At 39.6% G+C, this 17,552-nt stretch overlaps 1 protein-coding gene across 3 annotated transcripts; it reads left to right on the top strand.

Moving 5' to 3' along the window:
- Window positions 1-2,466: 2,466 nt before the first annotated feature.
- Window positions 2,467-6,905, top strand: GPR85 (G protein-coupled receptor 85). Of its 3 annotated transcripts, none has more exons than XM_027682254.1 (2): window positions 2,467-2,604; window positions 4,221-6,905. In XM_027682254.1, exon 2 carries the CDS (start codon window positions 4,396-4,398, stop codon window positions 5,506-5,508), a length of 1,113 nt encoding a protein of 370 aa, XP_027538055.1. In that variant the 5' UTR covers window positions 2,467-2,604; window positions 4,221-4,395; the 3' UTR covers window positions 5,509-6,905. The 3 variants fall into 3 exon arrangements, with proteins under 3 accessions (XP_027538055.1, XP_027538057.1, XP_027538056.1); XM_027682256.1 differs by lacking the exon at window positions 2,467-2,604 and adding an exon at window positions 2,656-2,893; XM_027682255.1 differs by lacking the exon at window positions 2,467-2,604 and adding an exon at window positions 3,037-3,136.
- Window positions 6,906-17,552: the final 10,647 nt, after the last annotated feature.

Raw genomic sequence — 17,552 nt, 5'->3', positions numbered from 1 at the left:
TCACTCCACCAGAAGTCTCTTACTTTGTAGCAAAGGTTTCTCTTGCCTGTCTTTACTCTTACAATAAAAGAATAGAATTCAAGCCATAGGATGGCTTTTAGATTTGTGACTCACATGATCTGCTCTCTAATGCATGTCTTCCTCGTCATTGACTATGATGGAAAACTAGCTGTCACTTCAGTCTGGATGTCTACATTTTGCTGAACAAAATTAGAGCACTGGTTCTCAGGTTACACCTATGATAACAAATGGATTAATGCTGAACTGGTGGTTGAATTTTGAATGAATTCTGAAGACCACGGATTACTTCTAAGCAGTCTGTGACAGGTCTAAAAGGAAAGCAAGTTTTAAAATGTTATAATGCAATATAATTCTGTGACAATTCTAAGAAAGCATAGACAGAAAAGGTTAAAATCTACTGTGCTGAATCTATTTTATTACAATGATTACATTGTATTGTTTACTCTTAACAAAAAAACATATATCAGAGTGCAAGAATAGGCCCTGACCACGACCATACAGTCATCCTGTAGCACATATTATAAATCTTCCTAATCTTGCATTGCAAATGTTTCATTTTCATGCATGGCTCCTAGAGAATTCTTTGGTATATTAGACAGACTATCAAAGTGCCTGCTCTTGCTGCCTTAGCTACTTGCTCTCCACATTTTAAGAATTACTTTAAAAGTCATGGTCTATGTCACTGTGGGTACGTATATTTAACAAAAGAAAAAGGATAGCTGGAGAGGTCTGCTTAGCTTGGTTGATTGGGACATGAAAAGTGCATCTTGAAGTAGTAGTTTTAATAACCACCCAACACCTACCACACCAAAGATGAGCACCAACATGAAGTTGTCATAATTCCATTAACAGAAAAAAATAAAATTGTGTGGTACCTGAGTTTTGTGTGGGTTTTCTGCCTAAGAATAAATTTTAGCTGAAACAAGTCACATGCTATGTTGGTTTTAAATAACTGTATTTTCCAGTGGCTGCAGACCTCTGGGCTTGGTCAGACTGTTACTGAAGTTGATTTTGTGGTTTGGCCACCAATTCCAATGCCTTTTAGTAAGTGCCAAAAAAAGAACCCAAACTTGACAACAGCCTTAAAAAAATGCCTGTAGTCTACTAACGGTCTCATAGATGTGACACACATTATGAATCAACCCCATAAATCTGTCCCCAGAAGGATTTATTCTGCCTTGAACAGAAGCTCCCAGTGAAGAAGTTCCTCAGGATCCAAATCTCTCGACCCAAAACAAGCTGTTCCTCAACTGCCTTGCAGTCAAAGCGAATTACTCTTGGGGCATGGCTTTCATGTTCCCACTTCTCCAAGATAAACTTCCACACAAACCGAAGAGGCGGGAGGGCGGAGGGACGTGCTCTTTCAAGCCTTATCCAAATCCTTCCTCCTCCCTCCTGGTTTTACAGCGGTGGCACCAGCGGGTGCGGGGGCCGGCGGGAGGCCCCTGCGGCGGCCCAGGCCACAGCCCGCCGCCTCCCGGCGCCGCCGCCTCGGCCCCCCGGCCCGCATGACATCATCGGGACGGCTCGGGATCGATCCCCGCCGGCCGCCGGTTCGGGCGGGCGCTCCTCCGCGGCGGCCGCCGCTGCCGCCCTGCGCGCCCAGGGGGAACGCCGGCCCTGCCGCAGACGGAACGGGCTAATATCGGATCCATCCCCGCCGCCATGAAGCGAGAGCGCTGACGGCTCTGCGCCGGCTTCGGGTTGCGCGTCGGGCAGCCGCTCCACGGGCTGCGGGGGGCGAAGGTGCGGTGTCCTCACGGCCCCGCGGCGAATGCGCCCTCCACGAACAACGGCACTTATTAAGGAGTCCTGCCTGGCTCGGGGGTCAGGAAGAAGGAATTCACCGGGTGGGAATCGGGAGAGAGGAAAAGGAGCCACGAGCGGGAAGATCAAGCAGCGGCAGCTGAAGAAAGCGCCTGGTCCCTCTCCTGACACAGGCTGCAACGCGCAACGCGGCGGGCGCCTCCAGACCCCTATTGTAACCGAATGGGGCGGGAGGGGAAGCCCAGCGGCATAAACAAGGAGCACAGGACCTGATTCCTTCCCCTCCCTTTCCTCACTGGCTTGCCCAGGCTCGCCAGTAAATCCAGCTCGGCTATGCATCGCGATGGGAACGTGCTGCCAAGGAGGCTGCCTTCCCATCACTGAGGATGCTGCCTTCCCCTCACTGAGGAGGCTGCTGCTGCCGCCAGGGCTGCCCGAACACCACTGAGGACGCTGCTGCCGCCGCGGAGGTTGCCGTGCCCTCACTGAGACAGCCGCAGCTGCCGCCGCCGAGGCTGCCGTGCCCTCATCGAGACGGCCGCCGCCGCTGCGTTACTGGGAGAGATTGTAGCGCTGCGACAGGGGAGGACGGGGCTCGGCGCGCAGGGGGGAGGCGCGGCGAGCATGCGCCGCCAGAGCCACTGACTGGATCCTCGGCCAAGGTACCGAGGTAAAAAAAAAGGAAAAAAGGAAAAGGATCGAGAGAAAGAAGCATGAAAGACAGCAGAGGAGAATAGAAAAGACCGCCAGGATAAAGCAGCCCTCGGTCGGCGGCAAGCAGCAGCTCTGGCATGTGGGGATCTCCGGCACCAACAGGTAGGAGGAGAGGGGCTGGGGGCGCCGAGGGTTGCCGCGGCTGCAGGTGCGTGTGGGGAGGGAGGGCTCCCCCGCTCACGGAGCGGGCCTGGGGGGTGATTTCCAAAGAAGCGGCATGATGAAAGCGCTCACAGACAATGCCTCTTCCGCTCACCCCAGCTCCCCGCCGCGGGGGGCTCTCGCACGGCTCCGGCAGATGCGGCTGATGCCAAGCAGCGGCACCCGGGCTGCCTTGCAGTGCGGCGCAGTCCAGCCCTGCATGGCGGGGCGAGGGGGAGCGGCTGTGCCCGTGAGTGTGTGAGTGTATGTGTGTGTCGGCGGCGGTGTGAGGGTGCCAGCGAGCGCCGGGTGTGCAGCGTGCGGGAGTGTGTGCGGAGGCTGGGCCGGCCGCCGCGGGGACAGATCCACGGAGGAGGGGGAGCGGCGGGGCTGGCGGGAGGGGGAGGGGGAGCCTGATTTCATGGTTTTAAAACGATGCCATGATCTGATCAGCCTCTGTTTACACAGCAGCAATCAGGCTCTTTTGTGGACGGTAAGAATGGAAGGATTTTTGCTGGGATTCAGTGGGAATATCCTTTGTACACCCGAGGTGGCATAGGAAACACTTCGTGTGAATAACGGAGGAGCCTGATCATGACTGCTGTGGCTCCTGTCCCTGGCTCTGGAGGGAGAAAAAAAGAAAAACAAACCCCCAAAAAACCCAGCAACAGACAGTTCTTTATTTTATTTTATTTTATTGCATGAAATGTGTTCCGGTAGGATTCACTGGGAGGATTAGTGGGAATCGCAGAGCCCCAATTAGCTAAAAAAAAATATCAATTTATATGTTTATCTAAGCATAACCAAAACTAGCCCTCCCAAAAGGATGGGCATTAAATCTTGGCTGTGTTGCCTATTTTTGCTCAGTATTTACACTGACCGTTGCTTATTATGAATTATGTCGAGGCTTTAATGATTTGCATTAAAGCGGGGGAGGGGGGGAACGACACCCTAAAGCATACTGCTATCGACTGTCTGGATACCTGTTTATCTAAAAGCCTAAATGATAAAATTATAGTTTATAGAAGGAAGGGAGGGGAATCATGAATGCTGTTTCTCTTACGATATGCATAAACTAACACTGTGCTTAATGTGCTTTGGTGACTTGGGTTAAAAAACATAAATTCTGCAGGCTTTCTTTGGGTGTGATCCGTATCAACATAGCAGCTGCCTCTTAAAACATTGACAAATACAGTAGACATAAAATAAATGTAGGTAATGTCAAAATATTAGTGGTCTTTGGGGATTTTTAAAAAAGATGTCAGGGATTAACTCTTGGGCTCACAAACTGGGAATCTTTTGATTCATAAAATCTCTGAGGCTTTCACTATGACATTATATGTGCTACCAAATATAAGGGGCATTGGTCAGTCGGAAACTGTAATAAGCCAAATCTGTCAATAATCAATCATACTAAAGAGTCAGTATATTAAAAAAAAAGCCTCATGATTTTTGAAAACAAACAATAGTACTCAAATTTACAACTTCATTTGGTTCTCCATAAATTAACATCTTTGTTAGCACTTTCTGACATCATTTTGTGTTAACTTAAGAACTGATAGCTCGTTTTTTTTCAGATATTTTGATGGCATGACAAATCAGAAAGAAGAGGATGTACTGTATGACTAGACACAAGATCAGTTCTGTTTGTGGATTACATTTTCAGTAAGATGTATGGATCTATTTTTTCCTTGTTCTTAAATATAGATCATGAGACTTGACTGAGGCAATATACATATCATCCATCCATCTATGGCGAACTACAGCCATGCAGCTGACAACATTTTACAAAATCTCTCTCCTTTAACAGCTTTTCTGAAACTGACTTCACTGGGTTTCATAATAGGAGTCAGTGTTGTGGGTAACCTTCTGATCTCCATTTTGCTAGTCAAAGATAAGACCTTGCATAGAGCTCCTTACTACTTCCTGTTGGATCTTTGCTGCTCAGATATCCTCAGATCTGCAATTTGTTTCCCATTTGTTTTCACCTCTGTGAAAAATGGCTCTACTTGGACGTATGGGACTCTTACTTGCAAGGTGATTGCCTTTTTGGGGGTTTTGTCCTGCTTTCACACTGCTTTCATGTTATTCTGCATAAGCGTCACAAGATACTTAGCTATTGCCCACCACCGTTTTTATACGAAAAGACTGACCTTCTGGACTTGTTTGGCTGTTATCTGTATGGTTTGGACTCTCTCTGTAGCCATGGCTTTCCCTCCAGTTTTAGATGTGGGCACCTACTCGTTCATTAGGGAGGAAGACCAATGCACTTTCCAGCATCGTTCCTTCAGGGCTAATGATTCCTTGGGATTTATGCTTCTTCTTGCCCTTATCCTCCTAGCCACACAGCTTGTCTACCTCAAGCTGATATTTTTTGTTCACGATCGCAGGAAAATGAAGCCAGTCCAGTTTGTTGCAGCAGTGAGCCAGAACTGGACTTTTCATGGTCCTGGAGCGAGTGGTCAAGCAGCTGCTAATTGGCTGGCTGGATTCGGAAGGGGTCCCACACCTCCAACCTTGTTGGGAATCAGGCAAAACGCGAACACCACGGGCAGGAGGAGGCTACTGGTTTTAGATGAGTTCAAAATGGAGAAGAGAATCAGCAGAATGTTCTACATCATGACATTTCTCTTTCTGACCTTGTGGGGTCCCTATTTGGTAGCCTGTTACTGGAGAGTTTTTGCAAGAGGGCCTGTAGTACCTGGGGGATTTCTAACGGCCGCTGTCTGGATGAGTTTTGCCCAAGCTGGAATCAATCCTTTTGTCTGCATTTTCTCCAACAGGGAGCTGAGGCGCTGTTTCAGCACAACCCTTCTTTACTGCAGAAAATCCAGGTTACCAAGGGAACCTTACTGTGTTATATGAGGGAGCATCTGTAAATCTTTAGCCTTGTGAAACACTACCATTCTCTGCTAAGCAATTGTGGCCTGTAGCCATGTCTTGAGGAGAAAATCAAGAATGGGATGTCAGCAGCTGTAAGGATTTGGGCAACATTCTGCAGTCTTTGCAATAGCTCACCTCTAATCCTGTTTTAAACCTAAACATGTTCCTGCTGACCACTGCTGAAGGTTTGTAATTAAGAACAAAGGACTGAACTACTGCCCTGAATTCCTTTATGTGGTTGAAATCTAGATTATGAAAGTAGCAGGTGCTAAGTATCAGTGCTAAATGCTGTGTATATCACTACATAAAATAAGAACATCAGAAAGATTAGCATTGGACATCTTAATAAATTAAGTTGATATGAGGTTAATGTGTTGATAAAACTAATTTTAGACATCTGAAGACCTTTAAAACATTTCATACAATTATTATTTTGGAAAGACTGAAAACTGGGGACTCAAGTACTGTAACTGATTAAAGATGTGCCATGCATTATTGGATTATCACACTTACAAATCTGTTTGCCTTGTGAGTAAGTTTTGAGGAGCATTCCAAAGCAGTATTTTTGTTCAGATTTTGAATTTAATTTTTTTTCCAAATATATTACTCTTTCTAAATACCATTTTCCTTAACAGTGAAATTACTAACATTTAACTGTATTCTGTGTTTTTTGCTGATTTGGTATAAAGTTTAATAGACTCTTATTTATATTTTCTAAAAAGCTAGATATCAGTCTGTTAGGCAACGTTAACGACAATATCCAGTCATAATTGAAGAGTCATAATTATACAGAATAAACACATGTTGCCTTAAAGGGTTATCTAGTATCTTCCATTTTGTTTAGCATTGAAGCAAATAAGCAAGGAAAATTGAATCAATAACTCTGGTCAGTCATTTGGGAGTGCATGAAAGATCACTTAGTCCTCTTTTTTCCTTTTTACTCCAATGGTTCCCAAAATCAATATGCACATCACTGGGATTATATGATTTTTTTTCTAGGTGTGCCGCCCTTTCTAGTTTGTTCTGAGAAACACAGGCAGTTGATGTATGTTTATATTTTGAGACAGCTGTCATGGGGAGACCGCAGCCTTAGTATGATATCTTGCACAATTTGTGAAGCATTTATTCTACTGAAGGCACAGTCTTGTTTATATTTTCTGCACATTTTGGTGTATTGGTTGTTTTAAATTATTTAAGTTTTAACTTGTGAAAGCATATAATATGATTTCTTAGTGTTTTAGAAATACATTAGAGTCTGTGAGTCTTTCCTTCTTTCAGATACAGATGTGTGGATTTCAATATAAAGTTGCATTTGCCAAAATTTACCTGTGTAGCTTGTTAATTTTCTTGGAATAAAATTTTACATTTTTCCAGTTATACCTTCTTTATTTTGTCTAGTGAGCTAGCATGAAGTACTGAGAATGTAGCCATTATGAATTATTATCCTTTGCAGTCACTGTATTCCCAAATTGTAAATGCATGAATGGTGGGGACCACAGGATTGATAAATTATATTATCTACAGTAGCACTATTGTGTAGTTTATCATAATTACCCATCTATCTGTTCTAATATGTCAGTTATATTTAAAGTTACAACACAGTATTTAACATTAACTTCACAGTTTAATTTTGGAATATGTGTATATTTGAAGCACAACATCATGAGTTGGTCAATCATAAAAACACAGATTTTTCTTAATTTTGGGAGAGGCAAAACTAGAGGTCTTAATTCAGTATTGGTATATCTTGTCCTTTGTTGCAATTTTATGACCAGCAAGTTAATATATACATACACAAGCAGCAGTCAATAATGGAAATGCTTAAATTTGAATGATAACATTATACAACATATGCAACAGTTCAGACAGTTGTGTCTATATGTGATCAGACAACTTGATCAAAGTTTTGGTGAGCAATCTGTTTGACCTCACATACACTTTTATACTGAGGTTGATTGGTTGAGAGGCATGGCTTTATATACTGTGTTGAAACAGAAAAATTGCTAAAATAATGAGTCCTCATCAGTATAAGAATGTTTTAGAACGTAATTTGAAATGGGACCAATAAACTTCTACCAAAAGGACATTTTTATTACACTGAAAAAGGCTTTGAAATTAAGGTAGTTAAGCAGTTTTCAGAGATAGCAAGAAGAAATAAAAACTGAATTGTATGTTGAGAAAAGTTCTGAAAGTCATCCCACTTAAGTTTATTAAAAGGTTGATTGGCAATAACTTGAGTCTAATTTCTATAAAATAGTAACCTTTACAAGGAACATAGATATTACATATTGTAATAAAGAAGTACATATAAATAAAGTTGTAAATAATGTTATAGTTGTAGAAGTAGTCAGTTCTGAGGATTAGCCAGAAAATTTTCAACTATGAAATTTCAAAAGCTGCAAATCTGGGGCCTGACCTAACTCCTGATAAAGTCAGTTGGTGTTTTCCCATTAACTTCATTTGTAGCAGAAGCAGGCCCTAACATTTCTATAGTACTATGCTTCTGAAATACTAAGAAGGCTGTATTTACTATGCAGTGGGAAAAGAGGAAAAAAAATTAAAAATATTTCCCTGGAAGTTTTGCAAGCAGTAACTGATGTAAATTAAAATAATAAACAGTAAATAAGTCTGAAAGCAAATATTTTGATAAATGTTTTTCTTTTGATATGAATATAATTCCTTTGACTATATGAAAATACGCAACTGTATTACTACCTGACAGAGGACAGGTACTTTTTCTTAAGTGAATTTTTATAATTGTTCCAGTAAGAAGTCTTGTGACAGAAGTATTTTCTTTTATTTTTCTCCAGCATTAAAAGGACAAGGGGATGTTCAGTGAAATTAAAAGCCAACATATGAAGTAACGTTTTATGCAAAGTTATTACTCAATGGAACTCACTGGCACAGAATGTCAAGTAGTTTAGAGAGATTCCTACAAGTACTATATGTATGCATGAATTAAAGCAGTGCTTGCAGTTTTTGTCATCAGTGTCATTTTGATCCTAGTCAGCATATCAAAACTAATGTATTAAGGTATAAATTCAAAGGAGCAAGAAGGTTCATTCCAATTCATACACTGTTGTGTCACAGTATGAAAAGCCTTTTGCTTTCATTTTAGTACAGGAGCTAAGCTATTGCCAAAGCTAGAATACTTGGCTGGTAGTTACTCTTTTCAGAATAGCAAAGAATATCACACTATTTTCTATGTGCGTTGATCTTTAATGCTCATGTGTAATGTGAAGTTAACGGTTTTAATTTTTTGATGACAAAAAAAAGAGTAAGAACAAATTCCCTGGAGAAAAGGCTGTCTGCCCCTGTTGCTTTCCTGCCCTCTCTAGCCCCACCAGTCCTTTGACAGCCTCTCCATCAATCCTTCTACAAGAATAAATGTTTCCTATACTGAGTGTTGTATTTATCCTGCTCCTTGAGAAGTATGTCAACCATCCCTCCTCCCCAGTAGATAAGATCCTGCAGCACCTTCCCAGTGTTTGTCAGTGTCTGCATTCCCTTCCTGAGGACAGAGAGGGACCACCAGTTCCTTTCAGCTGGTTTTGCAGCTCATGGAGTCATCATCTCAGGGCACTTGGCTAGTGCACTGGGTATTTCTGTCTTTTGTCTTTGGTCATGAAGCAGATCCTGTTTCGGCTGTGCAGAGGAAAATGAGAATTGGGAGGGGACAGCAGAAAACAAGTTTCCCAAATCCTTCATAATGAAACCACTGTTTTTTTACATTGCTCAAGGGCATATTATTTTTTAAAAGCATATTTGGTGTTAATGACCCTCTAAATAAATAAAATGTACATTTAGCCAATTAATGCAAGTTTTTTGGTACAGCTACAAAATCTTATTATAAAATGGCTTTCTGTCAGTCTCTAGGCCTTGGGGGCAGAGGAGTCCACTCTGTCTCCTTTTGGGTGCATTGTGTTTGTTCACTTGTATTGCTTTTGCTTTGCCTTTCAAGCATGTCAACATTTTATTTATATTAACAAGAATCCAGTATTGCAGCAAGCTGTTATTACACATGGGTTTAAAAAAATTATATAAAAGGGAACTGATGATTTTTGAGGTGAATTAGGGAGGTGTTTCAACAAGCAATTGGTTTTTAGCAAATGTTGAATAAAAAGGTAGGTTGCTGGGCTCTTTCATAGTTACACAGTCAGCTCTCAATTATTGAAGCTATAAATGGAGTAGACTAACCTGCACAGAGCTAACACATAGGTAATACAAAGCATGTCCACATTAGATAAGAATTTCCTATGTGTATTACATTTATCAAGGAATGAAGTTAAGATGAAGTAAAAAGGGAGATCAGAAATTCAAAGAAGAATGGTGGGTGTTTTTCCTTTTTTTTCTGCTTTGTTTTAGCATAGCACTGCTAATCTGCAACCTGGGTTACACACCCACATACAACTGAGAGTTGCCTGTACAATTCTGCATAGCACATAGACAACTTCCTTCTAATTTATATTCATTGAGAGCTGTATGAGTGCACACTACTAATCTGATTGACTTTTTCAGAGGAAAGAGAAGGCTTAGTCGGAGATACTGTTCTTCAAAATTAAATTCAATAGAGGTTCTCTGCTTTTGTATACTGAAGTGATCTTGAGTGTGAAGAAATCAGTGATCTAAATCAGTAATGATCATAAGCATTCTCTGGCCATGACCATTAAAAACAGGACAAGATGACATTTTGCAATGCATATGCCAGCAACAAATCAAAGAGTTTGATATTATACACCAAGACTTTCCTTGAGTGGCCTGAAAATAGCTCATGCTTTATATTTAGAAAAAATATGATGAAGCTATCCACTTAAATGGATGAAATCTTTAACTAACCAGTGTAGAAAAAGAAGGGTGAACTTTAAAGATTGCTCATTATAAATAGTGAAGAGTTTTTGTGGTGTTTTTGTTCAACTGAACTGTGTAATTACATAAGTATATGATGATCAAAGGAGTCTCACAGTTAGATTTTTTAGTATTCTAAAAAGGAAATAAGTAACAACAATCTTCAGACATTTGAAATTAAATAATTACAGTCATCTATATGTTTCATAAAATTTAGATAACAAAATGATTATTTACATTTTTAGGACTTAGTGATTTTATGTAGTTAAAGAACAGTATCTTTAGACAGTGAATTGGCTGATTCAGTCCAATGAGAGACTTCTTCATATCACAGGTTTTGTACTCTGCTTTGTACTTGATAAGTATGAGATATATAAAAATAGAATTTATCTGATATAATCTTCAACAAACTCTGCAATAGGTACAACAAAACTTCTCCAAATGTTAGGCAAATTACTGTCTCCAGAGATTTTTCAAAATTCTCTGTGCTAATTCATGAGAAGTCTACTTCACCTTTGTTAAAGGGCCATCTGATTAAAGACATGTATTTTTTTCATCCTTTCATGGGTTGGCTAAGACAAGTTTTGCTCTAATGTAGAGTTAAAAATCCCAAGTATGAAATTATTCATTTGAATTTCAATTATTATGCCACCTATATGTGATATTGTTACAGTCACATGCTTCCAGTTCATTCTTTCTCTTATTTCCATAGAATGTTAAAGTTTCAATCTTAGGAATGAAGAGGCAATCTCTGAAAAACGTGTATGCTGAAGGAAAGAGAAACAATAGCCAGAAATACATTTGTTAATGTTATCTTTGCAAGGAAGAAGGTTTTCAGATATGCATTGCATTTTCTGCAAGGTTATATTCTATGAGCTTGTCTAATGTTTGCCAGTGTGTGTATGCAGGATAGATGCAATTCTCATGCCACCATTAATTAAAACATTTCCTGAGCCTTTTTATTTTCATTCTGTAACCATCAAGCTCAGGCACGTTAACATCCTTATGCAAATTGAAGAAACTGCTAAAAATAGAGAGTTTTGCACTGTAATAATCTTGGTGGATCAGGTTCTTGAGCTAGTATAGGAGGGTGGCACAGATACTTGATGTCTGCTCTAGGCAGAAGGTTGAAGGATGCAACAAAGTTTTTGTCTGTGTTCATGAGTCAGTTGAAATCCTGATGTTGTCTTATAGTGAAACCCTCTCCTGTGGAACTGGCCCACCACAGGCCTGCAAGCCACTCCATGTTGAGTCTGAGTAGGACTGTGGTTGTACATACTCTGAGTACTAAATGGGTGAAATTCAGTGGTGAGCAGAGATAAGAAATGCCTAGACAACATTCATAGGGTACAGACAAGTGATAGGTGTTTGTCTTCTCAAAACAGAAGTAGGAACAGAAGAAACAGAGGCCTAGAGATAAATGTTTTTTGTAAGCTTGTTGGGATTTCATGCCCTCTTTTATTCGTGATTTTGGTTTGGATTTTTTTTTTTAAATTCATGCCATCTCAGTTGCTCTATTCCATCCCACCTATTACCAGTTGAGCATTTGATTTTATGCTTAATCAAGTTCATATATTCTTTAAAATACATATCTAATAGTAAAATATATTTGTAGCTTTACACTTATTATGGAGATATGTATCGGTGTTTGTTCTTGCTTATTTCCATAAGTATTTTCTGTGTTACAAACGCACAAATCTTATTTTCAAAATTAAGGCACTCTACAATTATGTTTTCTGATTTTTCTGTAAAGGCTTTTGAGCTTTGGAAATTTCTCCTGTTTTTTCCAGAACACTAAATGCAGATCCTTAGGACACACCACAGGGAACATTTGATTTCTCTGACTGCAGGACTGTTTGACATCATGAGATTGGAAATGTATATGTAGCTTCTGTATAATAATTTATGGTAATAACTGGGCAATAGAATTGATAGTGGAATAGGATATTTCAGTAACTGCAGCTTTAAAATACATCGTAAGATATCTAACACAAAGGAGAAATGCTCCTTTTGTAAGATGATTATGTAAATGACAAGTAAACACACACACACAAATGAATACAGTTCTATAGGATTTTGATTAACATATTCAGTCATAACTCTACTAAGATGGGCATAAAGCAAAAAAAAAGAAAAAGAGAAAGTAGCTTACCATTCAGTATGTAATTCTTGTAACTTTGGCTTGATTCCTGCAATCCCTGCTCTAGTAAAATTTTCCCTCTCTTTTGTGAAAACTCGTCTCAATAAAGACTACAAGATCTTGGTAATATATATAAGTGTTTATGTTTTTTACTTGACTAGTTCTCAGTGAGAGCATGGCATAGCAGGACTTTAAGTGTAATCTCTGTCATAGTGTATGCGCAAAAGCAACATTTCGATGGGTTTCAAGAGGGAGTCTATACATGCATAAATATATTTCTCAGACGCTCCAAAATAGTGTATTATAGTTGATACAACAAGTAGGGACAGCTCAAGTCCTGGTGAAGGGCATGGAGTATCACACTCAAGTATGATAAGTGAGTATAAAATCAGATGCAAGGAAGGTGAGGGACATTTAGTAATAGCTTCCTATGTTAATAGTTGTAAATAATGCTCTTGGACTCATTGTAAACTTTCTTATAAGTTCCTAAGTAGCAGTAAGGACATCTGCAGTATGGTGGGGTGTGTTGCTGCAGCTGAGTCCTTTTTCCCCCCTTTATTACATAGTGGTGGACTGGAAGCAGTACACATTATAGGTGGTTCCTGCATCAAGCACCTTGTGTGGTAGTAATATACACTAAGCTCATCAGCCTAGGGTTTTACTCTAGATGGAATATTTGGTCACAGTTAAATTTTTGAAACTTGTTTTTCTTTCAGTGTTTTCTGTGAATAGTTTCTGTTCTTAATAGGTGGAAAGAAGTGCATGTAAAGGGAATGTGTGTGTTGAGCAAATCTTTTTGGCCCACTCTTGCTGTGAAGAATTTTATAACGGTGGAGATAGATGTGGAAGCTCCTCATAGTTTTACCACATCTCTCAGACACTCTTGTATTTGGCATAGTAAGCATACTTGCACACAAGGGCATCAAATGGTGTCCTCCTGTCAGCATTCTCTTTTCGATGTACATGCCCAGAAAGACACCGTTACTTCTGTAGACTCTTCTATAGAGATGACCTTCCTCTAAGGGGCATATTGTCACAAAAGCTGAGATTTGTTGTATCCTCCTGTATTGGAGAAAACATGTCTATTTTGTATCTTTTGCATTAGAATTTCGTGTTAAATTTGCTTCTTGGTGTCCTAACTTAAAGGCAGTATCACAGTAAAGACCATTGCCCTCTCCCATCCAGGAAGATCACCAGCCTAACTGGCAAACACAGTTTCAGTGGGAATACTGTAATCCTTTGGGATCATAAATACTTGACATGATAACAATTATTGCAACATTTGATTATATGAAACCCCTGAAGGGGTTACTTTCTGACTTTGGCAATTTTCTTGTGCAAATATTCCATTTCGTGCAAGACAGATTTGGCAAATGTGGGTGCTTTTGGTGGTATTGACATCTAAGTTATGCCATTTAAGGACAAGTGCTGACTGATAAATAATTTATTCATTTAGATTTCAGAAGAGACTCTGTAACACTAGCTACCACAAAAAAAATAAGCAGTGTTTTCCTAAATCACATATGTGATCCATTAAACATTGGCTTTGGTACCTGAGTATTGTCAAACTTAGCATTTAGACCTAATACTGAATTAGAAACCAAGATGTCAAGATAATTTCTAGTCACTGAATATAACCAACAAAATGTTATTGTTATATATATTCTACTTGACTGCTTCTTTGCAAATATTGAAAAAATGTGTATGATAAGATGCAGATGGAAAAGCCTTGACCATACTGATATTAGTAATGAAATGCCTATTGATTTCAGTGAAGGCAGGATTCTCTGTATAAACTTTAATTCCTAAACACAATGGATGTATGCCATACAATTGGTGTATCCATTATACTCACAGATGGTCAGCATGTCTGATAAATGAGTTTTTAAGGCCCAGTTCACATCCTTAAGCTTTCTAGTTCTGTTTTCTTTATATCAAGGTCTTGATAGTATGATCTTACAGAACTGAAATCTAAACTCCTGTTGTAACTTGTGTTTATATAACCATGGTGCTTGATAGCTTCTTATAGACAATTACCTCTTTGTATTAAGTTCTGTGAAAAAGCAGTCTCTGTCCAAAAGTAAATAATTAAAAGATAACACAAGATGGGTGGGATTCCAAGAAATTATGAGACAGTGCTGTTAAGTTCATTTTGAGGCAATGCTGGTAAACGGGATGAGCAAGGCCATCCCAGCATATTCCAGCTTTTTTTTTTTCTTCCTTTTGAGAGCAAGAGAGATGATTGAAAACTAAAGTTTTAAAAGAATTAAAAAATAACAAGGGGGTGGATTCTCAGAAGAGAAGAGCAGCTTGGGAGAAAGTACAAAGGCTGTTCCCTGAAAATGTAATTGTCAGTGATAATTGTCAGTGGTAGCCTGTTGACATGAGCAGATTGGAATCTCCTGATAAAGAGAAAGAGATGATAAGCCAAGAACAGCAGAATGAAGTCACATCGAAGCTGAGGGAGAAACAGAAAATGACTGCTGATTCACAGCATTAGATAGAAAGAGGTCATTAGAGGTCATATTGAAAGTAAGGTTCAGTGAAAACAACCGGTGAAAGCCAAGAACATTGTCTCCAGGTAGTGATTGCAGTCTGTGAGCTTGAAAGGGAGAGGGAGAGGTATAATAAAATGGTAGAATAGTTACCAAAATAAGGGGGATACAGGCCACTCTCCCCCTTTTTTTTTTTTCTTTACTAATTAAGGGAGAGACTGCATAATGCCAGAATTATTAGGTGAGGAGACAGAGAACAGAAGAAGGTGAGGAAACCATAAAGGAGTGGTTGAGGGTCAGGACTAGTTATTGGAAAGGGTGATGGGAGGTAAGGATAGCTGAAAGACAGCTGACAGAAAGACCAAAATTGGATGAATGTGCTTGGAGTAAAGTGGGAAGACGTAGATTTGAGATTCCAGAAGGTGGAGGACTCTGAGAAAGAAGGATGACAATAATAAGAAAGGGGAATTATATCAGTCAGGGAAGGATGAAGTGATGAGCAGCTGTCTTGCAGGAGGAGGGCAAGAGCCAGCAGTGAGGGTCACCCAGACAGGAACAGGTTGCTGTTATCTGTTAGAAGTTCTGCTTCAATGACATTGTGCTAACCCATGGCAAAAGGAAACAATACCAAGGGATTCCAACACTGGTGAGGTCTGGACAACTGCCGCCCACTATGGCCAGAGGGTTGGGACTAGATGACCTTTAAAAGATCCCTTCCAACTCCCAACTATTCTATGAATCTATGAACTGTCATTTCAGTGCTCTCAAAGTCTTGTAGCCAGTATTATATCTAAGTTCAGTAGGAGCTTGAACAATGACTGAATAGTATCCATCATTTACTGTTCTTTCCTTTTTAACATTTTAACAGGATTTTCTGTTCTACTTCCATATTCTTTTTCTTGCTCTTTTTGTCATGTTACTCTACTAAGAAAAACTACATGTTCTTTGTGACACTGTGTATTTAGAGCATGTTGGTCCAGCAATTTTGATAACTTTCAGACTGAGTGATAGCTTTTCAGAACAGTGCAAGTGCAGTTTTCGTGCAATTTGAGAGCACTGCCGTGTTTTATTACCGTTGTCTCCCTTAATGGTGGTATCTTGGTCTGGTGAAGTGACCATTAGGATGAAAGCCAGTTAATTCCAGGTTCTCATTGCAGCTTTGCCGCTAAAATCACTGCATAGGTGACCTTGGGTGATTCGTATAAGCCAACTTTTCAGTATCCACTAGTTTTAAGCAATTCAAGGACATTTTAGGCTCCCAGTTTAAGACACTGGTGAATCAATCTCCAAGGGAATGCAGCACCCATAAATATAGATTATATTAATGTGATTGGTATGTGGGTGCTAAAATTAATCAGAAATGTTCTATTTGGCTTGTTTTGCCAAGTCTTGGTCTTCTGCAGGAAATTTCAACTTTCATATCTCAGACTTTTCCTTCCTGAGGAACTGAAAATATTCTTTGAAGTTCTGTGTCCTGACCACCCTTTAAGATTAGGGCCAACAGTACTTCCAGATAGTCTTCAAAAAATAAGGTAACCAGGTTAGTGGTCAACTTGAAAATGTGTGTTGAAAACTTTTTTTCTGCACAGTTTGCCAGTTGAATTAAATGGCTAATAATATAACTTGAAGGATGAGAGACTTAATTATGTAATGTTTCTAGATTTCTGAAACTCGTATAAATCAGAATTTACCCTCGTTAATGGACAAGGCCATGGTAAGATGCCCCCAGCTGCTCTAGGCAAGCAAATAATTTTTAGAGTTTTTCCAGTTAAAGGTTGATGAGACAGTGTGGCGGTTAGCTGACAGTAGACTGCAGCCCAAAAGTTTGGAGACAAATGTGACAGATGATTTGGGATGTTCAGATAACCTCATCTTGCCAAGAGATATGTTCATTAAATTGTCAAAGAACTGAAATGTATGCATTGCCCATCCATCTGGCATGTAATTTAAATGCAGCTCAATTCCTGACCTCAGATATGATATAAGCATTTCTGAGTAGACATGACTGATAAATGTGCATAAACAGAGGCACTTAGAATAAAAATGCATTTTAAAAGGAGAGTAAAAAAACACTTCTGAGATCTAGAAACTCATGACAACATTGATACATGGTAACATACTCAAATAAAAAAATTTTTCCGAGTACTAAATAATATTTTAAAAATATTTGCACAGGATTTTTAGTACAACTCATAAAGACACTGTAGCCTGAAGAAAGGTGTCAGCAGTTGAAGTGCCTGAAACTGAGATACTGAATTAATCACAGTGAGTTTTCTGAGGACTGAATAGATAATCTGCATGATTTTAAATATTGAAAGCCTTTGTCAGGGTAGATGTGCCTGCAAAAATGCAAGCTGGCAGTTACACATGATTAAGTCACAGTTGTCTGGGCAATTCTATATCTGGGTTACCATGAAATATTATAAATAAAAACAAGTATTGATACCTGATTTCTTCTAAATTTTCTTCTGTCAGGCAGCAATGTTGTCATCAGTTAGGTGGATTTCAGCAATGTCATTTTAACACCTTAATATTTGAAATCCAGT

The sequence above is a fragment of the Neopelma chrysocephalum genome, unplaced genomic scaffold (assembly GCF_003984885.1).
Source record: "Neopelma chrysocephalum unplaced genomic scaffold, ASM398488v2 Primary Assembly neopelma1_62, whole genome shotgun sequence".
Taxonomy (NCBI): Eukaryota; Metazoa; Chordata; class Aves; order Passeriformes; family Pipridae; genus Neopelma; species Neopelma chrysocephalum.
The sequence above is the reverse complement of the archived record's forward strand: the minus strand, read 5'-3'. Positions and strand labels throughout refer to the sequence as shown.

What these genes read in the sequence shown, in the direction of transcription:
- GPR85 (XM_027682254.1), top strand. Translation starts at nt 4,396, where the DNA reads ATGGCGAACTACAGCCATGCAGCTGACAACATTTTACAAAATCTCTCT.